Here is a 24,376-nt window from a genome sequence, read left to right as displayed (position 1 = left end):
ACTCTAGCAGTGTACAGGGCTTGATACACAAGCACTGAAAAATTGTACATGCAATATCCATTAACTCAAAGTAAATAGACTACAAAAGCCAAAGTTCAAAAATTAGATTGGCCAAGCAATCCAAACCTCTGATTTGTGGACACTTGTTTGTTAAAGAAGGCCCATTGGATGTTTTTAATTGTTAACCGTCCAATAGATATCCAGCAATCTAGTGGTCGGTAATCAAACCAGAATAATCAAAATAAAGTTTTTTATTTTTTATTTTTTTTTCCTTTTTGAGAGTGAAATTCAAGTCATGGACTAACCAAAGTTAGAAAAAAACACAAGGAGCAAAACAAACATGAAAGGATAGGAGTAGATAATGCTTTAGTTTCTTTTCCTGATAGTGTTGATTTTTCTTGTATTCTTGTTTGTGTTTGATTTTTCTATTATTTGGTGATGCGTGGGATTCCGTACGTGTGGGGCCCATGGTCTTGGCGATCCGAACCGTTGATCTGATCTGGAAGATTTTTTTTTAAAAATAAAAATAAAAATAAAATTTAATATTTGGTATTCTTTAAGGATTGAGATTTTGCAGATCAACGATATATTTGGATCACCAAGTCAAAACCCGGGACCCTATAAGTCCTCAATTAAGCAACAGCAGAACAATCCACACATGTGGGCCCCACCAATCCGTAGTTTGTGCCATGATCTTCGACATGGATTGTGGGGAGTCAAACACACTATCTTTAAACAAATTCCCATGTGCCCGCCTACTGCAATAATGTAATATGGCAACTTAAAATGGCCCACCATCAAATTCATCTACTTCTCTTGTTTTAGTCCACATTAGCACATTCACGTGTGGTAATGCATGGGCCCCATTGATGGTAGCCGAACAGGCCAGAAATGGACGGTCCAGATTGCCAAAATAGACCGATCGATCAGAAGTCTGGAGGTCCTGATTGGCGAAGTTGGTAGCACCGGTCGATCGGTGCAACTTTCATACCATGGTCCATCCATCAGCTGCAGAGATTTCCCTGCGCTAGGAACCATGTCGGCCATCTGATCACGAAAAACACGCCGTGGCCCACTGAAAGGAACGTTTGTAACCTACCAAGTCCCTGTATCAACCGTTGATTTTGCATGGATTTTCATGCAATCTTGTGTGTAATGATTACAGGAAAACTCAACTCGACTTGAAACCCAGTCGAGTTTGAGTCGAGTCTGAGTCAACTCGAAAACTCGTATGAGTTTTTCAAGCTTTTCTCAGTAATATCTGGTGTTTAAAATATAAAGAATATTTAAAGAGATGCTACAGTCAAGCAGTAAATAACACCCAACCTTTCATGTATGTGTGAAATCCAGACCGTCTAATAGGTTGGCTCAATCATTGAGATTATCATTTGCAAAAATCAGCGACATCCACTCACTGAATAGACCACGCTTGCAATTTTTAACTTATGGATGGATAAACATTATTTTCTATGGTGTGGCCCACCTAATGAGTGGATGAGGCTGATTTTTGCATAGGGAAATCCTCACAGTGGGAACAACTTATTGGAAGGGCTGGATGTTGCATAAATATGATAGTTGGATGTTATTAACTTGGTGGACCTGAAACTTTCTCATACATGAGTTTTGCCGAGTGGAGTTGAGTTTTGTGCAGTACTCTGAGTTGGGTTTTCTCAAATTTTGACTGAGTCATGACCAGATCGTGTTGTTCTGAGTCTGAGGTAATACATGGTCGGGTCAAGTTGACTCGGGCGAGTCTCAATAATCTTCCCTCGTATTATTTTGTCTGAGAAAGCCTGATAATAAAAAGACTAAACAACCCCTTAAATATATGGACACCAAACACATGCTGGTATGGGACCGCCTGCGTCCGGCGACCATGGTTTTAAATCTGCGTCATGTCTCGGGCAACCAAGGTTTTAATGTGTGTCATGTAATGCCCTGTTCACCACTAATGTTGTTACCTATCGCCCCCTATCGAGCTGTTTTAAGCCGATACATATCGGGCCATACAAGCCAGTTTCGAACGGTACTTAATGCCAGCTACAGGTTTGAATTTGCGGACTCAAAATTTGATTGAGTCATGAGCAAAACGAGCTGTTTCGAGTCTTGCGAAATTATCTTTGAGTCGAGTCGACTCAGTCAAGGCGAGTTGACTCGGATGAATTACCAGTATCTTGTCATGTTGTTTTCTTTAGCGTTTAGGGTTTAGGGTTTAGGACATTAGGCCCATAAAGGAAAATAACTAAACTACCCTTAGATACACGAAGGCACGAACACATGCTGGCTATGTGACAGGACGTGTCAGCGACAGGTTTATGAGACCTTGATGGTTTATACTGTTCAGCTGTAGGGCATCTACACGACGATCGCATATGCTTTTGATTGATATGTGGGGTCTGTCACAGGATCTGTAGTTGATCTACCCGCTCTGTGAGTGCGAATGTCCACGACAAGATAAGACTTGGTGAGTTGACTCGGTGGGCGGGCATGGCACATGACCATTACTTTCATTTTAAGTACATGGCCCAATGGTTATTGATTTTTCTCTTTCATGGCACTTGTGCTGGCTCTTGTGACCAAGCACGGTTAGCGCGCAGCCCGGTCGCAATGTCGCCGGTGACAATGACATGGTCGATGTGATGGACGGACTGCTGAGCTCCAGGTCTGGCCCATCATGTCAGGCTTGGGTTTTTAGTACAGGTTCACCATGCTCTGATGGTTTCAATTTGTGGCCTACCTTTAATAATTCTACTAGCTATGATCTTGTATTTGAACTCTGCACAGGAGTCATTCGTGGTGTCCTTGGCACATGTGTGTCGATCCAGATAAATGGATGGAAATGCCCTAGTATCATACCGATCGAACAATTCTAGCCATCCAAGTGGCTATCCAATGAAGAAGTGCTAGTGATAAGATGATTTATGATAAAAACATCAACGGGAGATGTTAAGATTATTCGATCAATGCAAGCTTTGGGTGATGATTCATCCACAAATGGGCCCCACATTTTGGATGGTTTGGATTGATAAAAATGCTAATAAACTATATGGGGTCGTTTGGATGCAGGTAAAAATCTTAAGGGCCCGTTTGGCCGGTCGGATTGGAAGGGACTGGATGGTATTGGAAGGGATTGGAAGTTAAATCCGGGATTGGCCGGGCATGCCAAACAGAGTCGGTGATCTGATCCCAATCCCATGGATCTTAAAACAATCCACTGACAACACCATCATTACCTTTAAATCCCATCCAATCCACTCTAATCCATTCAAATTTGCCTGGACGTGTTTGGTTTGAGGGATTGGAAGGGTCGGGAAGGTTTAATCTCAGGATTGGCCGGGCGTGCCAAACAGACTGGATATAGCAATCCAGGGATATAGCAATCCCATGGATCTCAAGACAATCCACTGACAACACCTTCATTAGCTAAAAATCCATGCCATCCACCCTAGTGCCATTCAATCCCTTTCAATCCACCTAGCCAAACGGGCCTTAAGTTATAAAGGAATTATACGGTAATGGGATTGCGGGGGCTACTTGGATACTTGTAAAAAGTCACGTATCATATTATAAGTTTTTATAATAGGTGGTGAAATTCCATAAGTTTTCTACTACTTGGACACCAGTAGACTCTCAGGAGTTTCAACACCGGTCAAGGGTTCGAGTATCCATAGGTAGTGAAATTCCACTAGTGTGAGTGTGTAGGGTGTGTGTGCCTGTGTAAAAAAGAAAAATAATAGTAATAATAATAATATTATTATTATTATTATAAGTTTTTATAGCGAGTCAGTCTCCATGGCTCAATGATTGATAGACCCCGTTCGGTAATGAGATTATAAGATTGAGGGCCCATGTGATGTGGGTGTGTGTAAAAAATAAAAAGTGAAGCCTTTATAGCTTAAAAGACCTTATGTCGATGGTTGATGCATACTTATGATGTACAGAGCCCACTGTAATATATATTATACATCTAATCTGTTCATCGTGTGCTTCCCTCGAGGCTCTCTTATGGCTTTTAAAAACCAACTTGATTAATAACTGAATGAACCACATGAGAGGGAATGATGGAATGCATAGCATTAAAAACTTTCAGATTGCATTTGGAGTGCACTGTGATATGGGTGGATAATATCTAGTCCTTCTAGTGTATGATTTTTTTGACGCTCTACTAGGATTTAAAAAGAAATGATCAAGTTTGTTTTATATGATTTGTTGATTTTAGTGGAATTTAGCTTAAGCTTTACTGTAGCGTGAATACCTAATTTATAAATTTTAACTACTTTACAAGTTAGCCAAATACATTATATATTTACATTTTATAAATTATCACTAAATAAGTCAAACCTGAAATTCTTTTTACGTGTGAAGTGTTTGCAACTTAAAATTTTGAGTAGCTAAACTATTTCAAGGAATTTAGTGCATAAGCCAATTTTACATGGGACATCATGGTAGGGAGCGGATCAAGTGTTACCCAAGTAACACCATAGTGGGTGTTTCCCTAACCGTGGGGTCCACCTTCGTGTATGTATTATATATTCATGTTATCCATCAATTTTTTTTAGATCATTTTAAGACATGTCCTAAAAATGAAGTAGATCTAAATCTCGAAAGGACTGCATATATAGTAGGGATTGAATGCCCACCATTAAAAATTTCTTTGAGGCCATAAGTTTTAGATTAAGATGATATTTTTGTTTTATGGTCACCCGTGACCTTACCAATAGGTTGAATGGCAAATAAACTTTATGGTAGCCCCTGAGATATTTTTAATGGTGGCCATTTAATGACCACTGTTTCATGTGGTGTGGTCCACTTGAGATTTGTATATGTTTCATTTTTGAGATCATGCCCTAAAATAAGCTGAAAAAACTAATGGATAGACAACACATACATCAAGGTGGGGCCCACCCACTATGGTATTACCCAGGTAACACCTAATCAACTCCCTCGTACGGTGGAACTAATAAAGCAGTGTCATCTTCTACATCAATCAGATAACTGAAGCATAATAGAACATGAGGTCATGAGTTTGAGTACTCGTTGTAGTGAAATTCACACTGTGAGTGCATATAAATGTATTTAAATCCATCTAAGTCCATTAATGTGAATATGAGAATGGTCTAAGTATGTAAGTGTGTCAATTCATTTAAGTGAAATATACTTAGATGCACTTAGACAACACTTAGATGCTTTCAAACCCACTTATACACACTTACAAAAATATGCACGGATCCGAATTCTTCCAAAAAAACGTCACATGTGTGTGGTCCACATGATTATCTTTTTTAATATTCACTTGCTTTGGTTATTATATGGTCACACACGAATTATATATTATTATTTATCTAAAGTATGTAGAATGCCCCCACAATTTCGGGAATTGTTCTTGCTTTATTATTAAAGGAAAAAAAAAAACGCAGTAGCTATCATTAGATTATAAAAATTGTTTTTGCATAAGTGAAAACTAATCACCAAAATCTTTTGAAACAATTTTTATACTTTGCATACGAGCCGTTGATGACGCTTTGCACATGGGGAATGATCCCCTACCGTATATTTGACCTGCGTCGGACCACCCATGATGCGTACGCATAATCCGCACCATGCATTGGGTGGCATTCCTCATCTTTACCATACATCATAAGAATCACCCTGATCCAAAGCTCAGGTGGGACACATCACAAGTATCGCGCGCGCAACATCCCTAAAACGTATGTATCTATTCACATGGCTTGGTCCACCTGAGTTTTGGTCTATGCACCTGATGACTACTGGGTTGATGCTATATGCACAGCTTAGTGGACCCCACATTCCATCTAGAAGTTTATATGGTGCGCCCCCATTGATCCCTCATTGGTTCCATTTGTGATTTTTGGGTCTAGGCCTAACATGTGGGGTTGCATCTGATAGATGGGAATGGTGGACCCCACACAACTCATATGCATAGTAATAACTAAATATTTGGACGTGTTTGAGCATTGTTTTTTTATAATATCATTCATCAAATGGTTATATTTGGACGTGTGTAAGCATTGTTTTTTTATAATATCATTCACCAAATGGTTATATTTGGACGTGTGTGAGCATTGCCTTTTTATAATATCATTCAACAATGAGATGGTGGGCAAGCTTGATTGATTGTCATTTAAGGCATAAATGTTTTGCACACGTACCAACATGACAATTCCTCGAAAATTTTATTTAAAAAATAAAAAGGGAATATAAAAGGTCCATTTTTAAGGTGCATTTGAGAATTACCTCCATTGTTCTAAATTTCACATTAAGATCTTTTTCTATTTTATTCCTATGTAGTGTAAAGAGTTGTTTGGATGCCTGTAAATGGGACTAAGTGTAAATGATTTACAATCTATATTTGGATGATGAAAAATGCCTCTAAATCATTTACAACTTTCATTTCTTCTTTTTTACTAACAAAAAGTTGTAATTTAATTTATAGGTTTTTCATTTATAGTTCAACACCTATATTTTCAAAGATTGGTTTTTCATTTATAGGACTTAAATAATTTAAGAGGTTAGTTGTCTATAAATCATTTATAGCTTACAGCCAAACATAGTTGACTATAAATAATTTATATCTGTAAATTATCCGGACCTACAACTCTATGGTTTTCTCACTTTCCTATACAAAGTTTGGTCTCTGCATCTTCTCCTAGACAAATGCTAATATAAACTGCAATGATTACTTTGTGGAATTTATGATTATAGAACCGTCATGGATTATTTCCCGAATGGATTACTTATCGGTTGCGCTTGCTTTGTATTTCGCATCCTTTTTACAAATCGGGAGGTGAACCAGTCCACTTGGAAGGATGAAATTTTCTGTAATCATTTTAAATAGAACCTCATAATAAGAAAGGGATGGATTTGTTTTTCATGGCCTAATGGCCAACCCTAGAAGATTTACTAAAATATAATGATGCAAATGATATTGATGATGATGGTAATTTTGACAATGATGATGAATATAAATCTGCCCCAAAGTTCTTCATATTGACCATGAAGCTTAGGCATAATGATTGCATTTTTTTTTCCACTTTCATTGTAGTAATTATTGTACTTTGTTGCTTCTTCGTGGAAGAGAGTTGTTTATTATTTCAATCATAGGGGAAGCTTTTTCACATTGATGATTATTTTAAAAACATGACTTGAGAAGTAACCATGATTCACATTTTTCTCTCCAAACTTGAAGAAAAGCTTTCAATAGGATAGGTCTTTAGAATATACCTGTATTTGGGCTAACTGGGTTTGGTCTTGGCTAGGGCTGTGAATGGGTCGGGCTCAGACCAAGCAAAAAAAAAAAATTTTGAATAGGGCCACGCCGAACGGTTCAAAATCAAGGCCGAAGCTAACCTCAGGCCCAGCCCGTTGACAGACCTAGTCTTAGCAATTCTTGGATCTTTGGTTTTTAGGTCTCAATTTTTTGAGGACCCTGATCCGATCAGGTTTGGATCTTGATTTTTGAGACCTGGATCCAATCGGATGGGCGCATTGTTGGGTTTTTGGATCCAATTCAATTGCTGAACAGAACTGAAAATGGATCCAGAAGCTACATTTAAGGTGCATGTGCCACCCCACATACAGTGTTGGCCAGCCTGATTTTTAGGACAGAACACATATATGGATGGAACCATTGGGATCCTACACACGTGTGACAAATTGGCACGTGTGGTGTGCTGATGCCAAGTTTAGAGGAACCATTGAGTGCCTCTGATGATGGAAAAAAAAAAAAAAAACCTCACTGTGTAAATCCTCCTTGTAAAATATTATGATCAGAACCTAGCGTATGGAGCCAGGATCCGAGAATGGGATACTACGGAGATTATCGACATCGGATTCGGTGATTGAATTAGAATGCTTGTATAATCCAATCCATTGTTCTAAAATTTCCGTTACATGCAGTTCTAACTTCATAGGCTACCATGCGAAAATCTCGCTGATCATTTGATCCAATCCATAGGTAAGTCGGCCTTTTATTCTGATCAAATGATCAGATCCATAGCTACGCCGGCCTTCTATTGTGCAACCACGAATAATCTTACAAGCCATGGATGGGATGGTTAGGATTCTCCAACAAATTTTTTTTTTTTTTTTTGAAACCCTAAGCAATCCAAGTTTATCCCTCACCAAATGATGGCTAGAGTTGTTGATTAGACCTGTTTTCTATAAAAGGATCTTAACCGTCAATTTGAAAGCTAGTGATCCAAATGTGACATGGAACTTTTCGGTAGAGCTAGTGTACAGCTCATATTGATCGATTGTGCTGTCCAAAGTGTCCCCATGCGATCATTTATCTTATTTATTTAATCTATTTTTATTGTGGGACCCATCATCAAAGAGACTATGAAGGCATTAAATATTAAAAGAATAGATTTATTAAAATTAGATTAAACTCCAAAATGTAAAGAGACATTGGAAGTGGGAGTAGTGGCAGGCAAAGTATGGGCAGGTTAGCTAATCAATCTCCATTTGAAAAATCAGGAATCTGTGTTCTAGTAAAATAGAAAGACCTTCTACAGCCTTGCTTGACTGAAATCTCTTTATTCTTGACCATGTCTGGCCCGTTCATTTCATCACTAGTCACGTGAAGCTTTTAAACTAGGGTTCATCACGTGGGCCATAACAGTGGAAGGTCCATAGCTCACAACAGCAATAAGACAATCTCATGCGTGTATATAAATGGTAACTCATCTATCAAAAGAGTCTCTGTTTTCAAATTGATCTCATACCCTTAGCCGCTCTCAGGATGTAATTTGATTGCATCCCTGTTTCAATCTGTACGTGATCCTAGCTTTTGATACGATGGGCCACACCATACAACATATATCCCTCAGGATGCAACATCCTAGCTAGAGGTGTACACGAACCGAGCTAGCTCGGTTAGCTCGCTCGACTCGACTCGAAAAAGGTCGATTCGACTCGGTTCGAAGCTGAGTTTGAGCCAAGTTGAGCTGATTTTTTTAGCTCGAAAATGAGTTCGAGGGTCAGCTCGAACTCGGCTCAGATCGGACCTAGCTCAAATTGAACTCTAATCGAACCAAATCGGTGACTCGGTTACCTTGATATTGATGTTGCTCACTAAGTGTTTGATAAAATAACCCAACAAATTGTGGCTGGTGGCAAAGACAGTATGTATATGAAACCAATACCCTTTTTTTTTCTTGATTTTTATGTTGCTTAGAAGTTGTTTGATAAAATACCTGTAAAACCATTATTGCCGTCTTAAATACAGTGAGATTTTAAAAGTGCAGTCCAGGTGTTTGTGAAAATGCTGCACAGGCAAACTCGGCTCGAACCAGCCCGAGCTGCTGACCAAACCAAGTCAAGCTGGCCAGTCATGCTCGAGGACCGAGCCGAGCCAAGTTCGATTTGAGGTCAGCTAGTGGCCGAGCCGAGTCAAGCTGAGGCCAGCTAGACCCGGTTGGACTCAATGTACACCCCTAGTCCTGGTATGGCTTTTTTTCTTTTTTCTTTTTTCACCATGTTGCAGTCAGTCTCTTTCTTAACCATCCATCTCAGGGCCACTTATTTAAGGTTAGGATATATCCATCCACGTATTTTTATGCACGGACTACCGAGAATGGGCCCATGATACCATTGGCAAAAAGCAATTACTCAGGTGTTTTTCCGTTTCTTTTTTTCATGGGGTATTATTACACAATGCAGGGTGAAACACCATTGGATTTCAGTTTCCATGAGTAGAGCCCATAACATGGACAGCTCAGATCATAACAAAGGCCTTTGTCATAAACCAACGAGCATGCAACTGCAGTTGGACCAGAAAATGTAATCATGGGCCTGCAATAAACGGCTACTAGACAATCGATGATCCAGCCAATGGGCCCAGCATGCTTTATAGGACAACCCAAAAAATCAGGTGGGTTAGGGCATTGGGTGGGTCCGCAGGCGTATAAAGAAACAGACGTTATAAAACATGGACCAGCTGTCCGCATTTAGAATACACATTGGCCAATCTCATGACCCGACCAACCTGATTTCCAGGCCATGGAAAGGATCCACCTGATGAGGTTAACTAACCAGATCTTGCATTCACACGTGGGGAGGGATCTAGCAACCATAATCAGCTCCTAGAAAATAAAAATAAAAATGACATGAATGGATTGCACTTCTGAAGCTTCCACATAGAAGCAGGCAATGAGTTCCTTTGAGTAATGATGATAAAACGATGAGAAATTACCCATAGTCTCATTTCAGTGGTGAATTTTCCTATCAACAATGGAAATGACCATGTTTCATTGCCTTTCTTTTCTTCTTGTTCTTTTTTTTTCACCTTTTTCTTTCACTAGCAGATTACACTTTCGTATCTTAAAGAGCTGATGGTAACTAATCAAATGGAAATTACTATAAAAGAGCAGCATGTGGTAAATTCCTGGATACCTTCATGCCAGTTATTTATTTGTGACGGGCCTCTTCGTCGGAGATTATCTTGCGGGGCTTGTTCTTTTTCTGCTGGTACTTAGCCCACGAATACCACACACCCCCAACCGTGTTAATAACCAGTCCAGTCACATTCAGAGCATGAACTTGCACACCGCCCAGCAAGATGAATCCAAGGGTCTAGTGACACAAAAAGAATAAGGGAATATATTTTTTAAAAAAAAAAAAATTAAAGAAAAGAAAAGAAAACATCACTGCTGTGTGGACCAGAACTGGTTGGATCAATAAATGGGAAAAGGTAAAAAAAGGCAACTCAGGTGTAGCAACTCATCCAGTGGTACACGTGGCATGATTGCCCAAATCATGGGCCCCAATGTAGATGAAGGACGGTTGAAAATCACAGTAATCAGAGGGTCCTAACCATCCGCTTGTTAACCCTTCTTTAAAATGGTATTGTTGACCACCAATGGATGATCAAAATGTAAAATGGTATAAATTCAGAGGGGATGCATGCCACATGGACAGCAGATGAGTTGCTGTGCCTTATTGAGATGCAGCATGCTTAATAGCACCAGGATCTCCATATCTATATATAAGCAAACACCTTTTGCCCATTGATACTTGATTGGATGTTAGCTTACATTAGGAAAAAAGCCGTATACTCACCGTGGACCCAACCCCCTTGAGAACTCCAACAATGGTAGTGGTGAGAGCCGAATTAACTATGGTGCACAAGAACATGGTGTAGTTGAGAACGATGCCCATCACCAGCGAAAGAATAAGAATCGTCAAAAATGTTAAAGAATTAGCCTGTCAGTGACGAGAAATTAAGCTTCATGTCAGAGACTGTTTGACTTCCAACAAACAGATTCGAATACAACGCACCATTCTAAAAATGAAAAATCCATATCCTCAGCCTGCAAATGCTAATAACTGATGATGCAGCAGCCCCCAATTTAGGTGGAGAAGATTATAAAGATTAATAGTCAGGTAGACGAAAGATTTCTTTCTGGTCATCAATGTGCTCTTTGCAATAAACTTACAACATTTAAGAGTGAGTTTGGATGCTCCTAGAAAGGCAGGGAGAGTGGTGTTCTTTCCACCCTCTACATTTCAGAGTCTACCTGAAATGTTGAATAATGATTTGGGAGCAGAAAAAACCATGCTTGAAAAAACCTGCCCCAACCCAAATGCACTGTGGAACAAATAACCATCCCTGGTGCCAAAAGCATTGCTTTCCCTCACCATTTCTTTTACATCCAAATGCGCCCTGAGGTACTGGAAAAATCTTCTTAAAGTAGTAAGGTTTCCAGTAATTAATAATATAGAAATCCCACCAGGCCACTCCCGCAATATAAACCAACATAACAAATGAAAGCAAAAACACAAGGTTAGAAACTCAGGAATAGACACTAGGGTTATAATATTTGGGTCTCTACCAAAGATGTATATCGAAGTGGCCCACTTATAGTTGAATGAAGCGTTAAGCAAATTGCCAACAAATTCAGGTGAAGGAGCAGGTAAGCGTCTACCTCAAAATGTTTCGGAGTATAAACAGGTAGGAAGCAGGAGCTGCAGATGATCCTCCCAAATGTATGTTCGCAAGAAAAAGATGATCCTCCTGAATATATGTTTAATGTGCTATCAAGATGAGGAAACGGTGGATCATCTTTTTCTATAGTGTTCGTTTGAGAGTAGGATGTGCGAATGCTTTCTTAAACTGTTCGGCATTTCATGGGTTCGTCCGAGAACTATTGCTCATCTATTCTTGATGTGGTATGGAGGCGGTTTAGGAAAGAGAGGGAAGAAAGTTTGGCATCTGTGCTTAGTAGCAGGTGTTTGGTTCCTCTGGCTAGAAAGGAATTTTATTTTTTATTTTTTTTTGAAGGGGCTAGAAAGGAATAATTGGTGCTTCAGAGACTATATTGTAGAGGTATTAGTGTTTTATAGCTCATGAAAATAGCTACGCTACATAGCTCATGAAAATAGCTTATGTTGCGTGTAGCCTACGCTACATGATAATTTGCATACACTACACGCTACAGAGACTATATACTACATGCTATGTAGCTTACATTACAAGTTATTTTTCACTACAACATTAAAATCAATTAATGTTTCAATGATTTGTTACATTTTTCTATTGTCAGTCAAAATTAGATAATCTTTTCAATGCTTTTAGTAAAATAATATAAGTAACAATATTAAATCAGTTACATTGCACTTTTTTACCTTTATACTAGATCATTCTCCTTTTTTATTACTTTAGGTTGGATTTGGTTGCACCACATATCATGCAGTTTTGTTAAATTTCATTATTACTCAGTATAATTTGGTGCAGAATATCATGAAATTGGTGTAACCAAGTGCAACCTTCAATAAAAATCTCATAGTGTAGCTTACGCCTCACGCTTCAGAGGGTGAGTGCTATTCGCTATTTAATACACTGGGAGGTATTTAGTAGGGCAAAAAGGCATGTGATAGAATGGGCAATTGCATCAAAAGTTATTGCCCATTTTCCTGATTGTTGGCAAGAGTGGTAATTATCTTTTCTAGTTTTTCTTTCTTGTATTCTTTGGCTGTGGCCTTTGGTAATAAAATATCCACCATTCAAAAAAAAAAAAAAAAAGCAGGAGCTGCAGAGTGAGTTCGAAGCAGGAGCAGGAGAGCAGCATCCAGTTAGAAGGATTGTGCCTACTGTTAAAGAATAACCAGGGTCAAAAGGAATGATGTTGTTCAGATGCTAACCTTTTGAAGTAACAAAGACAAAGAATATGGGAACTCTCCTGTAGCAATGATAAGGAACATCAGGAAAGGGAGTGATAAAATTCCATTGTAGAACATCAGCTCAACTGACGAAAGCCCATCCTCTGCACTTGATTTCTCCACTAGAACTAGGTACATGGTCTACACATAAATCAAGTATTAGTACCCTACAAACATAACAAAGAGTGGCTTGAGCCTGTACATGATTAAGAAGCAGATGCACGGCTTGGAACCAAAATTTCCAAGGTAGTATATTTTAAAAAACATAAGGAAGTATGTGCTGACCTGGAAGAAAACAGAAGTGAGAGCCATGCTATATCCAAAGAGATCAAAAGAGAAATCTCCCAATGCTGCAATTAGGACCCCAACGGCAGTAAACATGACTGAAAGTGATACCTGAAAGATAAACACAGCCAAGCAAGGATTTACTAATAACTTTCCAAAAGAAACAAAAAGCATTGTGAAGGTGTTTCTTTTGCAGGAAATTGAGTTCATATTTCTTGCATAGGCTCTTTACAAATCAGCCAATAATTGGAACTTTTTGAATGTGATGGTCCTTTTCATCGAAGTAATCTCACCAAATATAAGTCACATAAATGGCATGGAGTATATAAGTGAACGGTCACAGGCCCAACTGCCCAAGCCAGATTTGGCTATTTGGGTAGTGATGTTACCACACCTAAAAATAGATCCAGACGTCAAATGCTGATAGCAAATAGCTTAAATAAGCTAGCAAGATCACATTTGTCGTACGAGCAAATCCATGGTATCATTGAACATGCCCACACAGAAGAACATCTTACAAAGAAACAAAATAAATTGGCCATTTTCTGCCAAAGAAAAATCTGAAAGTACACATGAATCCCCATTGGAGACTGACATAGAGCTCTGTCATAGCTTTGTGTGACTCACTGTGGCTACGACTAGAATAACTAAAATTATCAGCCAAAACATTTTTGATTTTTGATTTTTTTTTTTTTAAGGCTTCAGGTATTTCAGTACTTTTTGAAGTGACTTTGCTTCACCATCCCCTTCCCATTCTTTCTGCACAGAACACCACCAACCACCAACTAAATTTTATGATTTCAACGACGGAGAACAGCAGAATCAGACAAGTTGAATTTTCCCGGTAAAAAAGCCTGAAATCCATTAAAGACAACTTGTTGGCCTGGCATGGTGGAGGAAGGACAGCAAGGCAATTTGGCGATTAGTTCTAATGGCAGTTCTTTGGGCTATATGTGGAGAGCGGAACAACCAAGTGGATCTGTGGAAGAATTGGTGAGGAAGGTGAAGGTGGCTGTGGTGGAGTGGGCTTCCAGCTTGGAAGCCATGGACATTTGTAATCTTTATTCTTTGATAGGGTTGTAATTTTTTTCCCTCACCTTAGCTTTTGCTTAGCTGGGTTCTCTCAATAAAAGTTCCATCACCTTTCAGGAAACGAAGAAGAAGAAGCCTGGATTGAGTAAAAACTCAGATGGCTACACCTAGGAGAGCTTGGAGCCAGATCGAAAGGGATTTTCATGGGGGAAGAGGGGCACGTGACTCTACGAGTTTCAAATGAAGAAAACAGCTCAAGTACTTTGGCATGTATGATGTGGGACCATTCAATAATCAAAATGGTCCAAAAGTGGACCTCATTGCTATTCAACTGAAGATCGGGCCAATCAAAGGTCCTGAATGAAGAACAGATCAATGGAAGGGTCCTTGACTGAAGATCAGACCTATCCATGGATCCTCATAAAGATCTGGACCAAATAAAATGTCCCAATATAAGATATAGACCAAAGCAAGAGTCCAATGGACTGGAGGATAGCAAACTCAATCTTCATTGTAGTTGATCATTTCTCAAGAATGGCCACTTCATACCATGGAAGAGGAAATTGGACACGCATCTCGCTGACATATTCAAGGAAATTGTGTGACTTTGGAGAGGTACTGAAGACCACAAATCCCGACCATGACTTAAGAGTTCGAGGGCACTTCTGTCACACTGTATGGGAGCATTTGTGGACTACACTTTAGTTCTCTAGCACATATTACTAACACATGAATGTTCAAGCTGATGTGATCTGTTGGGGCCTTGGTAACCTTCTTAAGCAACAATGTATCTTAGTGGGACTCGGCTTCAAGGCAAGGTGTTCCATAACGGTAATGGTGGCCATAACAGCCACCACTGTTACCATTATGATACGGGCCGTAACAGCCGTTACGGCTCTTATTCTTCTTTTCTTTGAAAAAAAAAAAAAAAAAACTGTTACAGGACCATTGCGGGGTCTCTACGGTTTGTTGCGGGGCCATTACAGGACCGTTATGGCCCCATGACGCGTAACAGTTATGACCATGGCCATTACGTAACCGATTTTGAATACCTTGCTTCGAGGATTAAAGTAACCATTTCATGGTACGACTCATTTGGGTATTGGAACAAGTCGTATCACTTACATTGATACAACTCGCGTGATAAGACTCGTCCAATATAGGAAGAATCGCCCAAAACACTAAAAATTAAAAATATATGTATAGAAAATCAGTAAATAGAAAATAAAAAATGAAAAACAAAAATCAGATGGACAACATTACCTTCATTGTGCAATTTTCTTTATTATAATCCATTATCCATCTAGAGTCGGGTTGGTGATTTGGGTATAGTCTGGATTGCCATACGGCTATGCCATGTGCGGTTGAAGAGTCATCAATGTGGCGCCATTTGAATTTGACGAGGGAGGTAATTTCCCAAGGAAGCTTCCTCTCTCCCATCCTACAAAGATAGTGGACACATGTCCCATTATGGGTGGAATGTAAAAAAGGTGATGGGGAAATGATTGGTCTGTTGGATCTGTTGCAAAGCTGGAAGCCTTTGGTGAGTAACAGGGATGGTTGGGTTTGGATTCAGGATAAGTCAGGAAACTTCTCGGTTTGCTCATTCTATGATAACATCTTATCTTCTCAGCCTGGTGCAGAAAGTGTCTCAAGAGAATTCATTTGTTCTTATAAGGGGTTGCCTAGGGTGACTGCTTTTGCTTGGTTGATGGGCAAAAACAAGGTTTTTGCATGTGACAACCTTCGGAAGAGACATGTTTATAACTAAAAGACTCCCTCCCTCCCTCAAATCATCCAAACTGTGGGTCTCATTGTGGATGGAGCATGTCCCCAAAAGCATACTGATTAATCAATCCTAACCATCCAATTAATGGCTATAGAATGGATGGTTAAAAGTAAATTAGTGAGCGGACCAAATTCGAAGGGACATATCAGATGGTTAATAGTATCTTCTCAGTGCAACTTTCAGTCATGCTCCATCCTCATCTTCTATTCAACATGAACTAGTACGTTATAAAAAGCTCAAGTATAAGAAGATTGGCCATGTCAAGTGAAGAGAAGCTGGTTAACAACACCTACATGATTGCATTGCCAGATGACTTGGATCTCCCCAACTTTTAACATGGTTAATTTGTTCAAGTTCTATGGCAAGATGTCTAATGTGTAAGACAAATTTAATGCTGATATGGCAAACAACTCTCGAAAAAGATGAAAGAAGTTGAACGAGCCTACTGATCCTTTATAACAAAGTTTTTTTTTAGAGACAATATTTTACTAAAAAGAGGCCGAAGCCAAAAGAATTACAACTCAAACCATGAAATAGGAAGCAAAAAACTTTGCCTAATACATCTGATGCCATAGCCCATTCATTACATTGAGTTTTACCCTATTGAACATGTCTAATACCCTCCCACATCTATTCTTGAAACAACAACTATTCCTTTCACCCCATATAAACCATAGACCAGTCAACGTCGCCATTCTCCAGATTGCCTTGCTGACTTTGCCCACACTGCCTCTGTGCCATGCTAGTAAAAAACCCTCCATTAAGCTTGACATAACCCATGACATCATTAATAGATTTAAAAAATTATCCCAAACTCCTTTCACAAAAGAGCAATGGATAAAAAGATGAACTACTGAGTTTCACACTGCGAAGTATCTCCTGAAGCTTGACCAAGTCTTCTGTCTCTTCAGCTGCAAATTCTTGTGGCATGGAGGGGCCCATATCACTTAACCTAAGAAAAAGAAACAGTGTGCCACTGATATATTTGCCTCTGCGGATAAGCTCGCTAATTTGGAAAAACTTCATTCGGTGCCTTTCCCCAACCAAATACCCTCCCAAAAGCAAATGTTCTTCCTGACACCCACAAAGCTCACATTCTCCATATTTACACCTCAGCGACGATGCTGACTTTCACAGCCCATAAAACAATGTTTCCATTGTCCATCACCACCCTAATCGAACACCATACTTCCTTTCAAGCACCTCTCTCCAAACATTTCCTTTTTCCACCCTAAACCTCCAAATCCATGTCTATAAAAGAGCTTGGTTCAATTATTCTAAATTCGGTCATCTCACTCCTTCAAACGGCTTACACACCTTGTCCCATTTAATCAGATGGAACTTATGTTCTCCTTTTATAACAAAGTTGAACCAGTGTTATGCTTGATGACTACCTACACCAGACGAGGCTGATACAAGCAATGCTTTTTCCTTTATTTTCTTATCAGCCTAATACAAGCAGTACTAGGTGAAATTGAAGGATAAGCACCATTCTAAATGGACATGGATTATGGGAGATGAATTGAACAAATCAGATATGTAACTCACAAAAGGCCACATGCTGAAATTTTGGGCTGTTTGCTGCTGCTACTTATTAATTTCTGGAACTACAATTGCTATTTTTGGCAAAATATAGTTGTTGAATTTCTTGATTCTCTCATGATTTTAAGGTTTTTTTTTTTATTATTTTGGAGCTACACTTGCTAATTTTAGGCCATTACAATATGGCTGTCTTTTTAGATACAGTTGTTGCTCCACTAAGGGCCTGTTTGTTAACACTGAAAATTTTTACTTAATGTGGAATCCTGAAAGCACTCCGTGTTAAGTGTTGTTTGTTAACTTTGAATTTGGAAAGCACTCCATGATTTTCCCATAATTTTTTCCACAATTGAGGTTTGGGTTAATGGGGAATACAGAATGTGCTCTGCGGATTCTTTAAAAAAAAAACTTCCAAAATTGTCCTGCACATTGCGACAAGATTCCCAAATAAATTGCATAATACGCAACCCAACATTTTACGTGTGGAACTTCTCTGGCCCCACCATGATTTATGTGTTAGATACACACCGTCCATCAACTTTTCCAAATCAGTCTAGAGCATGAGCTCAAAAACTGAGGCACATCCAAAGGTCAAGTGGACCACACTACAGAGAGCAGCGGGAATTGAACAACTACCCTTGAAACCTTCCTAGGGTTCACTATGAGGTTTATTTGCCATCTAACCTCTTCATAAGGTCACACAAACCTAGATGAAGGGAAAACACAGATATCTACTTGATTAGAGGTTTCTGTGGCCCCAAGAAGGTTTAACAGTAGGCTTCCAATTCCCACTATTTCTTGCAATGTGGCCCACTTGAGCCTTAGATCTGCCTCATTTCTAGTCATATGCCCTAAAATGGTATGGAAAATTGGATGGACAGTGTGGACAAAACATATACATCAAGGTAGGCCCGGCAGAGCCCTTGACAGGACCTGCCGTCTCTAGCTAGGTCCTGGTTGGATAGTACCCAATCCCCACCGGATTTGGGAAACGGATTGCATGGTGTGCCACACACTACCGACCTCCCTTGTGTGTTGACGTCATCAAGTTCTCCACCATGATGTATGTGTTACATCCACACTGTCCGCTCATTTTATGAGATACTTTTAGGGCATGAACCCAAAAATGAGATAGATCCGAAGCTCAAGTGGACCACACCACAGAATGCAGGGGGGATTGAATGTCTACCATTAAAAACTTCTAGGGGGCCAAAGAAGTTTTGAATCAATCTGATATTTTTCCCTTCATTCAGGTCTTTGTGACCTCATGAACATGTTCGATGACAAATAAACATCATGGTGGGCCATAGGAAAGTTTCAACGGTAAGAATCATTGTCCTCACCGCTTTCCGTTTTGCTGTCCATTTGAGCTTTGGATATGCCTCATTTTTGGGCTCATGACCTAAAATGATGTCGCCAAATAGATGTACGGTGTGGATATAACACATACATCATGGTGGAGCTGATAGAACTTGGTGACGTCAACACAACACCGAGCACACCACGCAATCCGCTTCCCGGATTTGGGGGTGTGGGTTCAGTGGATCCCGAATATAGACGCAGATTGCCTAGTAGCTTGGTGGCTACTAGACAGTGTTCTGTGGGCCCACCATGATATATGTGTTTTATCCACGCCATCCATCTATTTTTCCATATCATTTTATGGCATGAGCCCAAAAATGATATAGATCCGAATCTCAAGTGGACCACACCACAAGAAAACAGTGGTGATCGAATGCCCACCATTAAAAACTTCCTAGGACCCACTGTAATGTTTATTTACCATCCAACCTGTTGATTGGGTCACACAAACTAGGATGAGGGGAATACATAAATATCAGCTTCATTCAAAACTTCTGAAGTCCCCAAGAAGCTTTTAATGGTGGGCATTCAATCACCATTGTTTCCTATGGTGTGGTCCACATGAGATTTGGATTTTCCTCATTTTTTGGATAGTTCCCTAAAATGATCCAGAAAAATGGATGGATAATGTGGATAAAACACATACATCATGGTGGGGGGCACACAACATCGTCCAGTAGTTACAAGCTACCAACATCATCAGCTAGCAATCTATGTCCCCGGATCCATCGAGGTGGGTGGGACACCTCATTGTGGGGCCCACCATTATGTATGTGACTACATCCACATTGTCCACCATATTGAAAGCTCGTTTTAGGTCATGATCCAAAAAATGAAGGAGATCCAAATCTCCAATGGACAATAGTACAGGAAATAGTGTTAATTGACCATTAAAAATTTCTTGTGGGCTTCCAATGTACTTCACATTAGCAACTGTAATCTGTTTTCGTTTTCTTAAGTATTTTGGCCCACCATCTCAGCGGGTCAATTTCCTCTTTTGTAATCGTTTTTTTCTAAATATAAATCTTTTGTTACTCTTCAAAAAAAATTTTAAAAAAATTCTTGTGGGCCACAAAAGATTTGGATCAAGATGATATTTGTGTGCTCTCTTCATCTAGGTCTTTATGACCTTATGAACTAGTTGGATGGCAAAAAAAAAAAAAAAACATTCCGGTGGAATCCATGATGTTTTTGATGGTAGTGATTCAATCACGGCTGTTTCCTGTGGGATGGGCAAATGTGTCAAATTAACAGATTTCAGGCATTTCAGACATTTGATAACAAACAGATTGTTTCATATTCAGTACTTATTTTTCCGACTTCAGCACTTTTTCCAAACAGTTAGCAAACAGGTTTTCTGACTTCAGATTCAGGCTTCAGACTTCAGATTTAACAAACAGGGCCTAAGTATCCTATTTTGGATAGATTAGACTGATAGGAATAAATCAAAGAGCTGTAAAGTCCTTTTTTCATCAGTAAGAGTTGAAAATTCCTCGTTGAGGATTTCCGAGGGACTCTGATGTGTACTTAAGGTCTATAAAATGGTTTGGCTCTAGGATTAGAAGAAAGTATAATCCTGCATAAGTATTTGTAACCAGTACGAAGACTTCAAATATGTAGCCCTCCTGATTTCCAAATACAGTTTATTTTTGGGACACACCAGTGCATGGTTCATATGTCTGACACATCATGGTGGGGCCCACAGAGTTCGACCTCATGGAAAGCTCCAATAAGGTCAACCTCATAGTACCTTTTTTCCCATATATATGGGATTCCACGGTAATGTTACCGCCATAATTATGGTGGTAACACTTTGGAATGGGCCAGGGTGATGGATCAGGCTGATTTTTAGGCCTATGGCTGAACGAGGTGCCGTGTGCATGATGGACAGAGCGATATCATACATGCATCACATGGAGCCCATTTCAAACTGTTAGCACCGTACTTATGGTGGCAATGCTACCATGGAATCATTTTCCTACACACGCAAAGAAAAAAAAATTCGCACATAGACTGTCAACCCTACTCTGGAACATTAATGCCATACCTGTGTTGGTGGTCTCCCCTTCCCCGAAAAATATCCAGCTACCAGGACAGCAAGTGGCGTAAGCCTTTTCAATGCAATGTACATAGGAATATTGACCCCTTTCAAACTAGCTAAAGCAAATGCTACATTTGCATTGTAGAATATTGAAACTGGGAGAAGTTTCTTTGCAGTTGGCAGGTTTATATCTTTCATTTTTGTGTATCCCATTACTCGACCAAAGTGTATTAGCAGGGTTGTTGCCAGTTGCTGAAGGAAAGAAAAAAAGAAAAACCACATCAATAAAGAACACAAAAAGAAATTATATCAATAAAGAATAAAGTACCAATACTGATCACTGCATAGTTCAAATACTTTATATTTTCCAAGTACTACCTGCAGAGTGAGAAGAGTCATTGAGTACGCATACTGCATCAGAACCGCCTTGTTGATAAAAACCATGGCCATAGAAGCAAGTCCATAGGAAAAGGCAGCGAACAAACTGCCAAAATATCAAATGGAGTCAGATCAGGCATTAGAGAACTAAATTGCTTTCTAGCAATTGATATACACTTGCACATATATATGTTCTCATCCCTGGTCTCATGAACATAAGCCCAGAAAACAATTAGACAGTCAAGGAGCTCAACATACAAGATAAAGCAAAGCAAGTCATGACTCTAAAATGCCACATGTACAGCTATCTGGTTTTCATTGTAAGTGTGGGAACTCTGAAGAAGGAAGCTGACACAAGCCTTTCTTAGGAATGCAGAGTATGGAGACTCCATCAAATTAAGTGAATGCAGAGAATGGAGACTCCATCGAGTCAATACAAACAAATGTGCAAACTTTCTTTGCTTTAGGGATTCTTTGCAGAGATTTTGTGGGTTTTTTCAGGAGATGACATATAAAATATTACATCTTTATGAAATGGGAAGTAATAAGTTCAATCAAAATATTAAACAAACTAGAAAACTAAATTATGTGAAAGCAGAGCCTGGAGACTCCATCAAGTCAATCAAAACAAATGTCCAAACTTTTTGTTTGTTTTAGGGTTTCTCTTTTTTCCTTTTTCCTACTTTCCAGGTTTTTTGTTTAGTAAGGTCCAAATAAGACATGGTAATGTCCCACCCTCAATTTTATATGGGGCCCACCATGCGCATACATAGAATTTGTACTGTTCAAAATTGAGGCCATTGCAACATCAGGTGGGCCCCAGTGAAATTAACACTGGGCATTCCCTACCACCTGTTTCCCTTGATGTGGCCCACCTGAATCACAAATTGCCCACAATCGATTTTGTATGAGACCCACCCTGCACGTATGTAGAATTTGGACTATTCGGCCCCTTCATCTGGCCTAGGGCATGCAAAAATTGAGGACATCATCAGGTGGGCCCCAGTGAAATCAAAGCTGGGCATTACCTCCCAACTGTTTCCCTTGGTGTGGCCCACCTGAATCACGAATCAGCCTGATTTTTGGGCCTTGACCCTAACATGATGTGATACATCTAATGGTCAAAGTGGATGTCAATAACACATAAGGTGGGGGCCACCCCATGAGCCCCATTTCTTGGGGCATGACATTTCCACCAGTTCACAGGGGAGCATCTATCCCTCTACATGTACATCTCTATCAGTATGTTCCTAGACAGGTGCAGTCTCTGCCATGCTAGTGGCAGAGATAAACATATATTGTAACAGAATTGACAGGGTGGCAGAGTCATGGAAACACTTGTTTATTCCATATTTTGGAGCTTAGCTCCATGGGACAATATGCTACTGCTGAAACACGGAAGAATTGAAATCTTAGATCAAAACACTAAGCATGGATGGTATGAACTGCCTAAACAAGAATTCTTGAATGCTCACTAAGCATCCATAAGGAATAACAAAAAGTGCAAGCATCAGCATCTCCAATGCCTAAGCTTAAATGAAACATTCCTTCAGACGCATGAAATAATAATAACGATGAAAAGATGAAACAACGTCTCCCAAACACAGAATGCCACACACATGCTCGACAAAACGCACACTAACTAAATGAGTCCAGAAGGCCGCACGACATTCCAACTGACAATTTCAAAATCTAAAACTGCAGTTCTTTCCATAGAGATTGACACAATTCAACATTCTCAGATGAAAAAAAAAAAAAAAAAAACGAAAATGGAGAAAAGAGAAACCTCAGAAACTGACTCCCTTCCGGATCACTGCCACCTTCCATGGCAAAATTCAAAGCACAAAGTCCCAAATGAAAAAACCAGCAGAATTCAAACTGATTACTCCTCCCTGAAATCCTCGAAGCATCGGATAAGAACCTAATCAGATCGGAATCAAACACAGCAGAAATAACGCAAATCTAAACCGAGTATTTATAAAAATAAAATAAAAAAATAAATAAACACCTGAAAATTCCGACTACATAATCGAGTGCAGAAAACACTCCACCCGTCACAAAATCCAACAGAATTCAGATCGAAAAACTGCAAATCGAAGTATCGAACAAATCAGAACCGTATACACATGTCGAATACCCTAAATCCAGCAAAAACCGACTGAAAAATAGAGAAGAAGAAGAAGAAAAGCGCACCTGTTACATCGTCTAATCGATTAGATCTGTTGAATCAGCTTGAGAAGAGAAGATCGAGCGGAGGAGAAGTGAAGGAGAGATCTCGGATTTTGTTTTTGGGATTTGAGAGAGAGAGAGAGAGAGAGAGAGAGAGAGAGAGAGAGTAGAAAATTGAGGGGGGTGGAGTATGAGATTAAAAAAAGAGGGGGTAAATGTTCGTAGAGCGACAACAGCTGGGAAAGATAAGGAGCCATCGCCATCAGATTTTTCGCCGTTTGTTGCCCAAAAATCGGACCAACGCCAAGATGCCTCTCTCTCTCTATATGGTTTTTGGGACTTCGTTTTGCGTCTGTCGCGACTCAGAATCCTGCGTTTGTCGCCACCCACTGGGGCCCACTCTCTGAGACAATCCAATGATCTGAGCTGTTCATGTCCTGTTTGGGATTCGAGTCCTCTGCAACACCTGTTTTACGCAGTGACTATAACACCCAACCTTTGTGGAGACAAACCACAGAATTATGTGGGCACCACCAGTTGTATATGTAATATCCACTCCGTCCATTGGGCTATATCATCGACTTTATGGCCAGGATCAAAAA

General features: G+C 39.6%; 1 protein-coding gene and 1 long non-coding RNA gene across 3 annotated transcripts; both read right to left on the bottom strand.

The window, feature by feature from the left end:
* Positions 1–10,136: 10,136 nt before the first annotated feature.
* On the bottom strand, positions 10,137–23,968 carry LOC131256830 (UDP-galactose/UDP-glucose transporter 7). Of its 2 annotated transcripts, none has more exons than XM_058257884.1 (9): positions 23,799–23,968; positions 23,614–23,691; positions 23,392–23,526; positions 21,606–21,711; positions 21,234–21,479; positions 13,465–13,575; positions 13,162–13,320; positions 11,080–11,223; positions 10,137–10,593 (listed from the first exon to the last, which is right to left on the bottom strand). In XM_058257884.1, exons 3-9 carry the CDS (start codon positions 23,430–23,432, stop codon positions 10,429–10,431), a joined length of 972 nt encoding a protein of 323 aa, XP_058113867.1. In that variant the 5' UTR covers positions 23,433–23,526; positions 23,614–23,691; positions 23,799–23,968; the 3' UTR covers positions 10,137–10,428. The 2 variants fall into 2 exon arrangements, with proteins under 2 accessions (XP_058113867.1, XP_058113866.1); XM_058257883.1 differs by having other exon boundaries at positions 23,392–23,497; positions 23,799–23,967.
* On the bottom strand, positions 15,420–21,225 carry LOC131256832 (uncharacterized). Its single transcript, XR_009176975.1, has 2 exons — positions 17,140–21,225; positions 15,420–17,027 (listed from the first exon to the last, which is right to left on the bottom strand). It is a non-coding gene; the product is annotated as an uncharacterized LOC131256832 (long non-coding RNA).
* Positions 23,969–24,376: the final 408 nt, after the last annotated feature.

The sequence above is a fragment of the Magnolia sinica genome, chromosome 9, assembly GCF_029962835.1.
Source record: "Magnolia sinica isolate HGM2019 chromosome 9, MsV1, whole genome shotgun sequence".
NCBI classification, from domain to species: Eukaryota; Viridiplantae; Streptophyta; class Magnoliopsida; order Magnoliales; family Magnoliaceae; genus Magnolia; species Magnolia sinica.
This window is presented reverse-complemented; position numbering and strand designations above follow the sequence as displayed.

Coding starts and splice junctions, on each gene's coding strand:
- LOC131256830 (XM_058257884.1), bottom strand. CDS start 23,432: ATGGAAGGTGGCAGTGATCCGGAAGGGAGTCAGTTTCTGAG. Junction 21,712..23,391: donor GAAGGGAGTCAGTTTCTGAG/GTTTCTCTTTTC, acceptor ATATTTTGGCAG/TTTGTTCGCTGCCTTTTCCT. Junction 11,224..13,161: donor TGTCTTTGTTACTTCAAAAG/GTTAGCATCTGA, acceptor CGTCACTGACAG/GCTAATTCTTTAACATTTTT.